The 15,312-nt window shown below is 61.6% G+C and overlaps 1 protein-coding gene across 1 annotated transcript in view; it reads left to right on the forward strand.

Moving 5' to 3' along the window:
• LOC142484023 (helicase SRCAP-like) overlaps nt 1–15,312 on the forward strand; it is a 178,103-nt gene that overhangs the window by 131,818 nt on the left and 30,973 nt on the right. Inside the window, 5 exon segments of the mRNA XM_075583987.1 lie at nt 1,898–4,674; nt 4,825–5,081; nt 5,658–5,860; nt 6,755–6,924; nt 11,380–11,576. Of these exon segments, the coding sequence (XP_075440102.1) occupies nt 1,898–4,674; nt 4,825–5,081; nt 5,658–5,860; nt 6,755–6,924; nt 11,380–11,576 (3,604 nt within the window).

Raw genomic sequence — 15,312 nt, forward strand, 5'->3', positions numbered from 1 at the left:
ATATGGTACACGTATGTTTTGTGTACTGGAACACATGGTACGCGTATGTTTTGTGTACTGGAGAATATGGTACACGTATGTTTTGTGTACTGGAGAACATGGTACGCGTATGTTTTGTGTACTGGAGAACATGGTACACGTATGTTTTGTGTACAGGAGAACATGGTACGCGTATGTTTTGTGTACTGGAGAACATGGTACGCGTATGTTTTGTGTACTGGAGAACATGGTACACGTATGTTTTGTGTACTGGAGAACATGGTACGCGCATGTTTTGTGTACAGGAGCACATGGTACGCGTATGTTTTGTGTACTGGAGCACATGGTACGCGTATGTTTTGTGTACTGGAGCACATAGTACGCGTATGTTTTGTGTACTGGAGAACATGGTACGCGTATGTTTTGTGTACTGGAGAACATGGTACACGTATGTTTTGTGTACTGGAGCACATGGTACGCGTATGTTTTGTGTACTGGAGAACATGGTACGCGTATGTTTTGTGTACTGGAGCACATGGTACGCGTATGTTTTGTGTACTGGAGCACATGGTACGCGTATGTTTTGTGTACAGGAGCACATGGTACGCGTATGTTTTGTGTACTGGAGAACATGGTACGCGTATGTTTTGTGTACTGGAGCACATGGTACGCGTATGTTTTGTGTACTGGAGAACATGGTACGCGTATGTTTTGTGTACTGGAGAACATGGTACACGTATGTTTTGTGTACTGGAGAACATGGTACACGTATGTTTTGTGTACTGGAGAACATGGTACACGTATGTTTTGTGTACTGGAGAACATGGTACACGTATGTTTTGTGTACTGGAGAACATGGTACACGTATGTTTTGTGTACTGGAGAACATGGTACACGTATGTTTTGTGTACTGGAGCACATGGTACGCGTATGTTTTGTGTACTGGAGAACATGGTACACGTATGTTTTGTGTACAGAAGAACATGGTACGCGTATGTTTTGTGTACAGGAGAACATGGTACGCGTATATTTTGTGTACTGGAGAACATGGTACGCGTATGTTTTGTGTACAGGAGCACATGGTACGCGTATGTTTTGTGTACTGGAGCACATGGTACGCGTATGTTTTGTGTACAGGAGCACATGGTACGCGTATGTTTTGTGTACAGGAGCACATGGTACGCGTATGTTTTGTGTACAGGAGCACATGGTACGCGTATGTTTTGTGTACTGGAGCACATGGTACGCGTATGTTTTGTGTACAGGAGCACATGGTACGCGTATGTTTTGTGTACAGAAGAACATGGTACGCGTATGTTTTGTGTACTGGAGCACATGGTACGCGTATGTTTTGTGTACTGGAGCACATGGTACGCGTATGTTTTGTGTACTGGAGCACATGGTACGCGTATGTTTTGTGTACTGGAGCACATGGTACGCGTATGTTTTGTGTACTGGAGAACATGGTACGCGTATGTTTTGTGTACTGGAGAACATGGTACGCGTATGTTTTGTGTACTGGAGAACATGTTACGCATATGTTTTGTGTACAGGAGCACATGGTACGCGTATGTTTTGTGTACTGGAGCACATGGTACGCGTATGTTTTGTGTACTGGAGCACATGGTACGCGTATGTTTTGTGTACAGGAGAACATGGTACGCGTATGTTTTGTGTACAGGAGAACATGGTACGCGTATGTTTTGTGTACTGGAGAACATGGTACGCGTATGTTTTGTGTACAGAAGAACATGGTACGCGTATGTTTTGTGTACTGGAGAACATGGTACGCGTATGTTTTGTGTACAGGAGAACATGGTACTCGTATGTTTTGTGTACTGGAGAACATGGTACACGTATGTGGGGGGATCTGGGTACACATGTAACTGGGGCCTTGCACCCCTCTCTCTCTCTGCAGCTCCTGTGATTGCCAGCTCCGCCCTCACGTTAACCACCAGTCCCCTGCTCATGGTATCCACTGCGGGTCCCGTTAACACCACCCCAACAAACACCGTCAATCACCACACCACACCCCCCTGTGCAGAGGTCTCCCTGCCACCTGCAGTGTCCGCTGTGACACTGCGCCTGCTGGCTTCAGGGACCTCCGCTGCCCTCCAGCTGACCAATCACCACTCCACCCCCAGGCTGAGTCCTGCCCTCCCTAATTGTGTCCCCTGCCCATCTCTAAACGCCAACGTTTCCCCCTTCCTGGGCGCCAACTCTGCCCCCTTCCCGGGCGATGCCCATTCCGCCGGCCTCGTCCCTAATGGGAATGGCCCAATCAGAAGCCACCCTAGCAGCCCTGTACCCCGAGATGTCCCTGAGCCCCCTTCCTCTGTGCACACCACTGTGCTGGGGGCGCATCCTGCACTGTGTCCCCCAGGTACCAGCCCAGACCCAGCCCTGTACGTTAACCCCATGCTAAGCGGCCTCACATCCCCCTCACCCACTAACCCCAGCAAACTGGCACCTCCCACATACAGCTTCAGTCTGGTACCAGCGCCGGTGCTGACTGCTTCTAGTTATAGCCCTGTGCCCACTCGCTTCCTCACCAGCCCTTTATCTGTCCTTACCTTGTCCCCCATGCCCTCTGCCAATAGTAGCACCGGCTCTGTCCTGTACACACATCCCAGCGCTGCCCCAGTGCCCTCTGCCAACAGTAGCACCGGCTCTGTCCTGTACACACATCCCAGCGCTGCCCCGGTGCCCTCGCTGGCTGCCCCAGTGCCCTCTGCCAACAGTAGCACTGGCTCTGTCCTGTACACACATCCCAGCGCTGCCCCAGTGCCCTCTGCCAACAGTAGCACCGGCTCTGTCCTGTACACACATCCCAGCGCTGCCCCGGTGCCCTCGCTGGCTGCCCCAGTGCCCTCTGCCAACAGTAGCACTGGCTCTGTCCTGTACACACATCCCAGCGCTGCCCCAGTGCCCTCTGCCAACAGTAGCACCGGCTCTGTCCTGTACACACATCCCCGCGCTGCCCCATTGCCCTCGCTGGTTGCCCCAGTGCCCTCTGCCAACAGCAGCTCCGGTCCTGCCTTGTACCCACACCCCAGTGCTGCGACCTTGCCCACGTTGGCTGCCCCTGCACCCCTCCCTTCTCTGGCTCTATCTGCCCCCTTGCCCTCATTGGCTGCCCCATTGCCTTCTCTCGCTGCCCCCTTGCCCTCGCTTGCTGCCCCTGCTCCCCTCCCTTCTCTTGCTCTATCTGCCCCCTTGCCCTCTTTTACAGCCCCTGCTCCTCTGTTCTCCCTGACTGCACCTGCCTCCCTTACCACTTTGGCTGCCACCACATCTGCCCCCCTTTGTGGCCCTCCCTCTGTACCTGTGCCCTTTCTAACAGCCCCTCCATGTGCCCCGTTAGCTTTACCTCTCACTGCCCCTACCCCCCTGGCTGTGCCTCTTCCTGCCCCCCTGGCTGTGCCTCTCGCTGCCCCTGCCCCCCTGGCTGTGCCTCGAGCTGCCCCTTCCCCCCTGGCTGTGCCTCGCGCTGCCCCTTCCCCCCTGGCGGTGCCTCGCGCTGCCCCCCTGGCGGTGTCTCGCGCTGCCCCTGCCCCCCTGGCGGTGTCTCGCGCTGCCCCTGCCCCCCTGGCGGTGCCTCTCGCTGCCCCTGCCCCCCTGGCGGTGTCTCGCGCTGCCCCTGCCCCCCTGGCGGTGCCTCTCGCTGTCCCTTTCCCCCTGGCGGTGCCTCTCGCTGCCCCTGCCCCCCTGGCGGTGTCTCGCGCTGCCCCTGCCCCCCTGGCGGTGTCTCGCGCTGCCCCTGCCCCCCTGGCGGTGTCTTGCGCTGCCCCTGCTCCCCTGGCGGTGGCTCTCGCTGCCCCTGCCCCCCTGGCTGTGTCTCGCGCTGCCCCTGCCCCCCTGGCTGTGTCTCGCGCTGCCCCTGCCCCCCTGGCGGTGTCTCGCGCTGCCCCTGCCCCCCTGGCTGTGTCTCGCGCTGCCCCTGCCCCCCTGGCGGTGCCTCTCGCTGCCCCTGCCCCCCTCGCGGTGCCTCTCCCTGCCCCCCTGGCGGTGCCTCTCGCTGCCCCTGCCCCCCTCGCGGTGCCTCTCGCTGCCCCTGCCCCCCTCGCGGTGCCTCTCGCTGCCCCTGCCCCCATGGCTGTGCCTCTCACTGCCCCTGCCCCCCTGGCTGTGCCTCTCGCTACCCCTGCCCCTCTGGCTGTGCCTCTCGCTGCCCCTGCCCCTCTGGCTGTGTGTCGCGCTGCCCCTGCCCCCCTGGCTGTGCCTCTCCCTGCCCCTCTGGCTGTGCCTCTCGCTGCCCATGCCCCCCTGGCTGTGCCTCTCGCTGCCCCTGCCCCCCTGGCTGTGCCTCTCGCTGCCCCTGCCCCCCTGGCTGTGCCTCTCGCTGCCCCTGCCCCCCTGGCTGTGCCTCTCCCTGCCCCCCTGGCTGTGCCTCTCCCTGCCCCCCTGGCTGTGCCTCTCCCTGCCCCCCTGGCTGTGCCTCTCGCTGCCCCTGCCCCCCTGGCTGTGCCTCTCGCTGCCCCTGCCCCCCTGGCTGTGCCTCTCGCTGCCCCCTCCCCACCATTGTCTCTGTCTGTTGATGGCCCTCCATCGGTCAGTGTGGCCCTCAGTGTGGCCCCGGAGTCCAGCTTGGTGCTGGAGGGGGAGGGGCCACGCTCTGCGCATGTGCCCTTCCTACCTACCTCAGTGAGGGCCCGACGCCAGCCGCCACCTCCACCTCGCTCGCCCTTCCACTTGGTGAGTACCCAGGCGGGGTGGTGGGGGGGAGGGGTGAGGGTGGGGGGAGAGCTGAGTGGGGACGAAGGGGGAGTGTTTAGGAGGGTGGGGGGGTGAGTGAGGAGTATTTGGGTGGGACCCTGGTCACATGATTTGCCCCCCACCCTTTAGGAGCCGGTTGAGGCGCGGCGCGGGAAGCAGAAGGCGGAGCGCCTGGAGCGGATATTCCGTGTGAATGAGCGGCGCTGCGCACTCGCCCCTCTGTACGGCTCTGATGTGCTGCAGCTCTGCGCTCTGCCACCCTACTCCGCGCTGCAGCACCACCAAGCACAGCATCTGCAGGGCTACTGGCATGAAACCAACGCCCTGCGCAGCACCATCCTAAGCCCGCAACAGCGCCTGGCACAGCTCGCCCCGCTCATAGAGAGGTACGGAGTATCACCTGGCCAATCATAGAGAGGTACGGAGTATCACCTGGCCAATCATAGGGAGGCACGGAGTACCACCTGGCCGCTCATAGAGGGGGTCAGAGTACCACCTGGCCGCTCATAGGGAGGGACAGAGTACCACCTGGCCGCTCATAGAGGGGGTCAGAGTACCACCTGGCCAATCATAGGGAGGGACAGAGTACCACCTGGGCGCTCATAGGGAGGGACAGAGTACCACCTGGCCGCTCATAGAGAGGGACAGAGTATCACCTGGCCGCTCATAGGGAGGGACAGAGTATCACCTGGCCGCTCATAGAGGGGGACAGAGTATCACCTGGCCGCTCATAGAGGGGGACAGAGTACCACCTGGCCGCTCATAGAGGGGGTCAGTACCACCTGGCCGCCCCATAGGGAGGGACAGAGTACCACCTGGCCGCTCATAGGGAGGGACAGAGTATCACCTGGCCGCTCATAGAGGGGGACAGAGTATCACCTGGCCGCTCATAGAGGGGGACAGAGTATCACCTGGCCGCTCATAGAGGGGGACAGAGTATCACCTGGCCGCTCTCTCCCCAGGTTTATCTTTGCCATGCCCCCTGTGGAAGCCCCCCGGATCAGTGTGCACACCTCGCACCCGCCCCCATCGTTGCTCCTGCAGGAGTCTGTGTTCTGTGAGAGTCTGCGCCGTGAGGTGACCCCACGCGCCCGCTGCCTACACCGCATCGTGTCCAACATGAGGACGCAGTTCCCCGACCTGAGGCTCATCCAGTATGACTGTGGTGAGGAGGGCAGACCCTAACCCCCCCATCACTCTCTCACACCCCTGCCCCACCACCCTCTCACACCCCTGCCCCATCACCCTCTCACACCCCTGCCCCACCACCCTCTCTCACCCCTGCCCCACCACCCTCTCACACCCCTGCCCCATCACCCTCTCACACCCTGCCCCATCACTCTCTCACACCCCTGCCCCACCACCCTCTCACACCCCTGCCCCATCACCCTCTCACACCCCTGCCCCATCACCCTCTCACACCCCTGCCCCACCACCCTCTCACACCCCTGCCCCATCACCCTCTCACACCCCTGCCCCATCACCCTCTCACACCCCTGCCCCACCACCCTCTCACACCCCTGCCCCACCACCCTCTCACACCCCTGCCCCATCACCCTCTCTCACCCTGCCCCATCACCCTCTCACACCCCTGCCCCATCACCCTCTCACACCCCTGCCCCATCACCCTCTCACACCCCTACCCCATCGCCCTCTCACACCCCTGCCCCACCACCCTCTCACACCCCTGCCCCACCACCCTCTCACACCCCTGCCCCACCACCCTCTCACACCCCTGCCCCATCACCCTCTCACACCCCTGCCCCACCACCCTCTCACACCCCTGCCCCACCACCCTCTCACACCCCTGCCCCACCACCCTCTCACACCCCTGCCCCACCACCCTCTCACACCCCTGCCCCATCACCCTCTCACACCCCTGCCCCATCACCCTCTCACACCCCTACCCCACCACCCTCTCTCACCCCTTCCCTATCGCCCTCTCTCACCCCTTCCCCATCGCCCTCTCTCACCCCTTGCCCATCGCCCTCTCACACTCCCCCTCCCCCCATCACCCTCTCTCACACCCCATATCACGCTCTGTGACCCCCTCCCCCAGGTAAGCTGCAGACTCTGGACCGCTTGCTCCGCCAGCTGAAGTCGGGGGGGCACCGCGTGTTGATCTTCACGCAGATGACACGGATGCTGGATATTCTCGAGCAGTTCCTCAACTATCACGGACACATCTACCTGCGTCTGGATGGGTCCACGCGTGTGGAGCAGAGACAGGTGCGTGGGAGGGGGGGCCCCGTGGGAGGCAAGGTCAGACCGCTCCTCTATTCCAGCTCTGGGGGGGGGGGGGGGGGAGGGGGGGTGAGGGGCCCCGTGGGAGGCAAGGTCAGACCGCTCCTCTATTCCAGCTCTGGGGGGGGGGGGGGAGAGGGGTGAAGGGGCCCCGTGGGAGGCAAGGTCAGACCGCTCCTCTATTCCAGCTCTGGGGGGGGGGGGGGGGGAGAGAGGGGTGAAGGGGCCCCGTGGGAGGCAAGGTCAGACCGCTCCTCTATTCCAGCTCTGGGGGGGGGGGGGAGAGGGGTGAAGGGGCCCCGTGGGAGGCAAGGTCAGACCGCTCCTCTATTCCAGCTCTGGGGGGGGGGAGGGGTGGGAGGCACGGTCAGACCACTCCTCTATTCCAGCTCTGGGGGGGGGGTGAGGGGGCCCCGTGGGAGGCAAGGTCAGACCGCTCCTCTATTCCAGCTCTGGGGGGGGGGGGAGAGGGGTGAGGGGCCCCGTGGCAGGCAAGGTCAGACCGCTCCTCTATTCCAGCTCTGGGGGGGGGGAGAGGGGAGAGGGGGCCCCGTGGGAGGCAAGGTCAGACCGCTCCTCTATTCCAGCTCTGGGGGGGGGGGGGGGGAGAGGGGTGAGGGGCCCAGTGGGAGGCAAGGTCAGACCGCTCCTCTATTCCAGCTCTGGGGGGGGGGGGTGAGGGGGCCCCGTGGGAGGCAAGGTCAGACCGCTCCTCTATTCCAGCTCTGGGGGGGGGGGGGGAGAGGGTGAGGGGCCCCGTGGGAGGCAAGGTCAGACCGCTCCTCTATTCCAGCTCTGGGGGGGGGGGGGGAGAGGGTGAGGGGCCCCGTGGGAGGCAAGGTCAGACCGCTCCTCTATTCCAGCTCTGGGGGGGGGGGGGTGAGGGGGCCCCGTGGGAGGCAAGGTCAGACCGCTCCTCTATTCCAGCTCTGGGGGGGGGGGGGGGAGAGGGTGAGGGGCCCCGTGGGAGGCAAGGTCAGACCGCTCCTCTATTCCAGCTCTGGGGGGGGGGGGAGGAGAGTGGTGAAGGGGCCCCGGGGGGGGGGGGGTGAAGGGGCCCGTGGGAGGCACGGTCAGACCGCTCCTCTATTCCAGCTCTGGCTCCCCGTGCCCGATGCTGAGCGAGCGGTCTCACAGTAACAGTCTCTCAGGATGCTGTCATGGGCTCACATCCCGTGCACAGGCTTTCAGGGAGATTACACGCGCCCAGCGCGCTCTGTGCCTCCTGCGCTCTCGCACACGCCCAGCGCGCTCTGTGCCTCCTGCGCTCTCACACGCGCCCAGCGCGCTCTGTGCCTCCTGCGCTCTCGCACACGCCCAGCGCGCTCTGTGCCTCCTGCGCTCTCGCACACGCCCAGCGCGCTCTGTGCCTCCTGCTCTCTCGCACACGCCCCGCACACTCTGTGCCTCCTGCGCTCTCACACACGCCCAGTACACTCTGTGCCTCCTGCACTCTCGCACACGCCCAGCACACTCTGTGCCTCCTGCGCTCTCGCACACGCCCAGCGCGCTCTGTGCCTCCTGCGCTCTCGCACACGCCCAGCGCGCTCTGTGCCTCCTGCGCTCTCCCACACGCCCCGCACACTCTGTGCCTCCTGCGCTCTCGCACACGCCCAGCGCGCTCTGTGCCTCCTGCGCTCTCACACACGCCCAGCACACTCTGTGCCTCCTGCTCTCTCGCACACGCCCAGCGCGCTCTGTGCCTCCTGCACTCTCACACACGCCCAGCACGCTCTGTGCCTCCTACTCTCTCGCACACGCCCCGCACACTCTGTGCCTCCTGCGCTCTCGCACACGCCCAGCGCGCTCTGTGCCTCCTGCGCTCTCACACACGCCCCGCACACTCTGTGCCTCCTGCGCTCTCACACACGCCCCGCACACTCTGTGCCTCCTGCGCTCTCGCACACGCCCCGCACACTCTGTGCCTCCTGCGCTCTCGCACACGCCCAGCACACTCTGTGCCTCCTGCGCTCTCACACACGCCCAGCACACTCTGTGCCTCCTGCGCTCTCACACACGCCCCGCACACTCTGTGCCTCCTGCACTCTCGCACACGCCCAGCGCGCTCTGTGCCTCCTGCTCTCTCGCACACGCCCCGCACACTCTGTGCCTCCTGCGCTCTCGCACACGCCCAGCGCGCTCTGTGCCTCCTGCGCTCTCACACACGCCCAGCACACTCTGTGCCTCCTGCGCTCTCACACACGCCCAGCACACTCTGTGCCTCCTGCGCTCTCGCACACGCCCAGCGCGCTCTGTGCCTCCTGCTCTCTCGCACACGCCCCGCACACTCTGTGCCTCCTGCGCTCTCGCACGCGCCCAGCGCGCTCTGTGCCTCCTGCGCTCTCGCACACGCCCAGCGCGCTCTGTGCCTCCTGCGCTCTCGCACACGCCCCGCACACTCTGTGCCTCCTGCGCTCTCACACGCCCCGCACACTCTGTGCCTCCTGCGCTCTCGAACACGCCCAGCGCGCTCTGTGCCTCCTGCGCTCTCACACACGCCCAGCACACTCTGTGCCTCCTGCGCTCTCGCACACGCCCAGCGCGCTCTGTGCCTCCTGCGCTCTCACACACGCCCAGCACGCTCTGTGCCTCCTGCTCTCTCGCACACGCCCCGCACACTCTGTGCCTCCTGCGCTCTCACACACGCCCAGCGCGCTCTGTGCCTCCTGCGCTCTCACACACGCCCAGCACACTCTGTGCCTCCTGCGCTCTCACACACGCCCAGCACACTCTGTGCCTCCTGCGCTCTCGCACACGCCCAGCGCGCTCTGTGCCTCCTGCGCTCTCACACACGCCCAGCACACTCTGTGCCTCCTGCGCTCTCACACACGCCCAGCACACTCTGTGCCTCCTGCGCTCTCACACACGCCCAGCACACTCTGTGCCTCCTGCGCTCTCACACACGCCCAGCACACTCTGTGCCTCCTGCGCTCTCACACACGCCCCGCACACTCTGTGCCTCCTGCGCTCTCACACACGCCCAGCACACTCTGTGCCTCCTGCGCTCTCGCACACGCCCAGCACACTCTGTGCCTCCTGCGCTCTCGCACACGCCCAGCACACTCTGTGCCTCCTGCGCTCTCACACACGCCCAGCACACTCTGTGCCTCCTGCGCTCTCACACACGCCCAGCACACTCTGTGCCTCCTGCGCTCTCGCACACGCCCCGCACACTCTGTGCCTCCTGCGCTCTCACACACGCCCCGCACACTCTGTGCCTCCTGCGCTCTCACACACGCCCAGCACACTCTGTGCCTCCTGCGCTCTCGCACACGCCCCGCACACTCTGTGCCTCCTGCGCTCTCACACACGCCCAGCACACTCTGTGCCTCCTGCGCTCTCGCACGCGCCCAGCACACTCTGTGCCTCCTGCGCTCTCGCACACGCCCAGCACACTCTGTGCCTCCTGCGCTCTCGCACACGCCCAGCACACTCTGTGCCTCCTGCGCTCTCACACACGCCCAGCACACTCTGTGCCTCCTGCGCTCTCGCACACGCCCAGCGCGCTCTGTGCCTCCTGCTCTCTCACACACGCCCAGCACACTCTGTGCCTCCTGCGCTCTCACACACGCCCAGCACACTCTGTGCCTCCTGCGCTCTCACACACGCCCAGCACACTCTGTGCCTCCTGCGCTCTCGCACACGCCCCGCACACTCTGTGCCTCCTGCGCTCTCGCACACGCCCAGCACACTCTGTGCCTCCTGCGCTCTCACACACGCCCAGCACACTCTGTGCCTCCTGCGCTCTCACACACGCCCAGCGCGCTCTGTGCCTCCTGCGCTCTCGCACACGCCCAGCGCGCTCTGTGTCTCCTGCTCTCTCGCGCACGCCCAGCACACTCTGTGCCTCCTGCGCTCTCGCACACGCCCCGCACACTCTGTGCCTCCTGCTCTCTCGCGCACGCCCAGCGCGCTCTGTGCCTCCTGCTCTCTCGCACGCGCCCAGCACTGTGCCTCACACTGTTTCGCGCCGTGCTGTCCCCCGGCCCCCCCCTGATGGGTGCTGTCCCCCGCCCCCCCCTGACGGGTGCTGTCCCCCGGCCCCCCCCTGACGGGTGCTGTCCCCTCTGACGGGTGCTGTCCCCCCTGACGGGTGCTGTCCCCCCTGACGGGTGCTGTCCCCCCTGACGGGTGCTGTCCCCCCTGACGGGTGCTGTCCCCCCTGACGGGTGCTGTCCCCCCTGACGGGTGCTGTCCCCCCTGACGGGTGCTGTCCCCCCTGACGGGTGCTGTCCCCCCTGACGGGTGCTGTCCCCCCTGACGGGTGCTGTCCCCTCTGACGGGTGCTGTCCCCTCTGACGGGTGCTGTCCCCTCTGACGGGTGCTGTCCCCCCTGACGGGTGCTGTCCCCCCTGACGGGTGCTGTCCCCCCTGACGGGTGCTGTCCCCCCTGACGGGTGCTGTCCCCTCTGACGGGTGCTGTCCGGCTCTGACCCGCAGATTCTGATGGAGCGCTTTAACATGGACCGCAGGATCTTCTGCTTCATCCTGTCCACTCGCAGCGGGGGCGTCGGGGTCAATCTGACCGGTGCTGATACCGTTATCTTCTATGACAGTGACTGGAATCCCACGATGGATGCACAGGCGCAGGACCGGTGTCACCGCATAGGCCAGACCCGTGACGTTCACATATACAGGTGTGTGACCCCCTCACGTGCACACGTTATAGGGTCTGTGTCTCCGTGTATATATATCCCCTTTACATTGATCTTTCCTTTCAAATGCAGAGGGTCCCTGGGGCATATTCATACAGTACAGCGGGCGTGTGACTGGGGCATATTCATACAGTACAGCGGGCGTGTGACTGGGGCATATTCATACAGTACAGCGGGCGTGTGACTGGGGCATATTCATACAGTACAGCGGGCGTGTGACTGGGGCATATTCATACAGTACAGCGGGCGTGTGACTGGGGCATATTCATACAGTACAGCGGGCGTGTGACTGGGGCATATTCATACAGTACAGCGGGCGTGTGACTGGGGAATCCTTCATACAGTACAGCGGGCGTGTGACTGGGGCATATTCATACAGTACAGCGGGCGTGTGACTGGGGCATATTCATACAGTACAGCGGGCGTGTGACTGGGGCATATTCATACAGTACAGCGGGCGTGTGACTGGGGAATCCTTCATACAGTACAGCGGGCGTGTGACTGGGGCATATTCATACAGTACAGCGGGCGTGTGACTGGGGCATATTCATACAGTACAGCGGGCGTGTGACTGGGGAATCCTTCATACAGTACAGCGGGCGTGTGACTGGGGCATATTCATACAGTACAGCGGGCGTGTGACTGGGGCATATTCATACAGTACAGCGGGCGTGTGACTGGGGAATCCTTCATACAGTACAGCGGGCGTGTGACTGGGGAATCCCTCATACAGTACAGCGGGCGTGTGACTGGGGCATATTCATACAGTACAGCGGGCGTGTGACTGGGGCATATTCATACAGTACAGCGGGCGTGTGACTGGGGCATATTCATACAGTACAGCGGGCGTGTGACTGGGGCATATTCATACAGTACAGCGGGCGTGTGACTGGGGAATCCTTCATACAGTACAGCGGGCGTGTGACTGGGGAATCCTTCATACAGTACAGCGGGCGTGTGACTGGGGCATATTCATACAGTACAGCGGGCGTGTGACTGGGGAATCCTTCATACAGTACAGCGGGCGTGTGACTGGGGCATATTCATACAGTACAGCGGGCGTGTGACTGGGGCATATTCATACAGTACAGCGGGCGTGTGACTGGGGCATATTCATACAGTACAGCGGGCGTGTGACTGGGGCATATTCATACAGTACAGCGGGCGTGTGACTGGGGCATATTCATACAGTACAGCGGGCGTGTTACTGGGGCATATTCATACAGTACAGCGGGCGTGTGACTGGGGCATATTCATACAGTACAGCGGGCGTGTGACTGGGGAATCCTTCATACAGTACAGCGGGCGTGTGACTGGGGCATATTCATACAGTACAGCGGGCGTGTGACTGGGGCATATTCATACAGTACAGCGGGCGTGTGACTGGGGCATATTCATACAGTACAGCGGGCGTGTGACTGGGGCATATTCATACAGTACAGCGGGCGTGTGACTGGGGCATATTCATACAGTACAGCGGGCGTGTTACTGGGGCATATTCATACAGTACAGCGGGCGTGTGACTGGGGCATATTCATACAGTACAGCGGGCGTGTGACTGGGGCATATTCATACAGTACAGCGGGCGTGTGACTGGGGCATATTCATACAGTACAGCGGGCGTGTGACTGGGGAATCCTTCATACAGTACAGCGGGCGTGTGACTGGGGCATATTCATACAGTACAGCGGGCGTGTGACTGGGGCATATTCATACAGTACAGCGGGCGTGTGACTGGGGCATATTCATACAGTACAGCGGGCGTGTGACTGGGGAATCCTTCATACAGTACAGCGGGCGTGTGACTGGGGCATATTCATACAGTACAGCGGGCGTGTGACTGGGGCATATTCATACAGTACAGCGGGCGTGTGACTGGGGAATCCTTCATACAGTACAGCGGGCGTGTGACTGGGGCATATTCATACAGTACAGCGGGCGTGTGACTGGGGCATATTCATACAGTACAGCGGGCGTGTGACTGGGGAATCCTTCATACAGTACAGCGGGCGTGTGACTGGGGAATCCCTCATACAGTACAGCGGGCGTGTGACTGGGGCATATTCATACAGTACAGCGGGCGTGTGACTGGGGCATATTCATACAGTACAGCGGGCGTGTGACTGGGGCATATTCATACAGTACAGCGGGCGTGTGACTGGGGCATATTCATACAGTACAGCGGGCGTGTGACTGGGGAATCCTTCATACAGTACAGCGGGCGTGTGACTGGGGAATCCTTCATACAGTACAGCGGGCGTGTGACTGGGGCATATTCATACAGTACAGCGGGCGTGTGACTGGGGAATCCTTCATACAGTACAGCGGGCGTGTGACTGGGGCATATTCATACAGTACAGCGGGCGTGTGACTGGGGCATATTCATACAGTACAGCGGGCGTGTGACTGGGGCATATTCATACAGTACAGCGGGCGTGTGACTGGGGCATATTCATACAGTACAGCGGGCGTGTGACTGGGGCATATTCATACAGTACTGCGGGCGTGTGACTGGGGCATATTCATACAGTACAGCGGGCGTGTGACTGGGGCGTATTCATACAGTACAGCGGGCGTGTGACTGGGGCATATTCATACAGTACAGCGGGCGTGTGACGGGCATATTCATACAGTACAGCGGGCGTGTGACTGGGGCATATTCATACAGTACAGCGGGCGTGTGACTGGGGCATATTCATACAGTACAGCGGGCGTGTGACTGGGGCATATTCATACAGTACAGCGGGCGTGTGACTGGGGAATCCTTCATACAGTACAGCGGGCGTGTGACTGGGGAATCCCTCATACAGTACAGCGGGCGTGTGACTGGGGAATCCTTCATACAGTACAGCGGGCGTGTGACTGGGGCATATTCATACAGTACAGCGGGCGTGTGACTGGGGCATATTCATACAGTACAGCGGGCGTGTGACTGGGGAATCCTTCATACAGTACAGCGGGCGTGTGACTGGGGCATATTCATACAGTACAGCGGGCGTGTGACTGGGGCATATTCATACAGTACAGCGGGCGTGTGACTGGGGCATATTCATACAGTACTGCGGGCGTGTGACTGGGGCATATTCATACAGTACAGCGGGCGTGTGACTGGGGCGTATTCATACAGTACAGCGGGCGTGTGACTGGGGCATATTCATACAGTACAGCGGGCGTGTGACTGGGGAATCCTTCATACAGTACAGCGGGCGTGTGACTGGGGAATCCCTCATACAGTACAGCGGGCGTGTGACTGGGGAATCCTTCATACAGTACAGCGGGCGTGTGACTGGGGCATATTCATACAGTACAGCGGGCGTGTGACTGGGGCATATTCATACAGTACAGCGGGCGTGTGACTGGGGCATATTCATACAGTACAGCGGGCGTGTGACTGGGGAATCCTTCATACAGTACAGCGGGCGTGTGACTGGGGCATATTCATACAGTACAGCGGGCGTGTGACTGGGGCATATTCATACAGTACAGCGGGCGTGTGACTGGGGCATATTCATACAGTACAGCGGGCGTGTGACTGGGGCATATTCATACAGTACAGCGGGCGTGTGACTGGGGCATATTCATACAGTACAGCGGGCGTGTGACTGGGGCATATTCATACAGTACAGCGGGCGTGTGACTGGGGCATATTCATACAGTACAGCGGGCGTGTGACTGGGGAATCCTTCATACAGTACAGCGGGCGTGTGACTGGGGCATA

The sequence above is a fragment of the Ascaphus truei genome, unplaced genomic scaffold, assembly GCF_040206685.1.
Source record: "Ascaphus truei isolate aAscTru1 unplaced genomic scaffold, aAscTru1.hap1 HAP1_SCAFFOLD_427, whole genome shotgun sequence".
Classification (NCBI taxonomy): domain Eukaryota; kingdom Metazoa; phylum Chordata; class Amphibia; order Anura; family Ascaphidae; genus Ascaphus; species Ascaphus truei.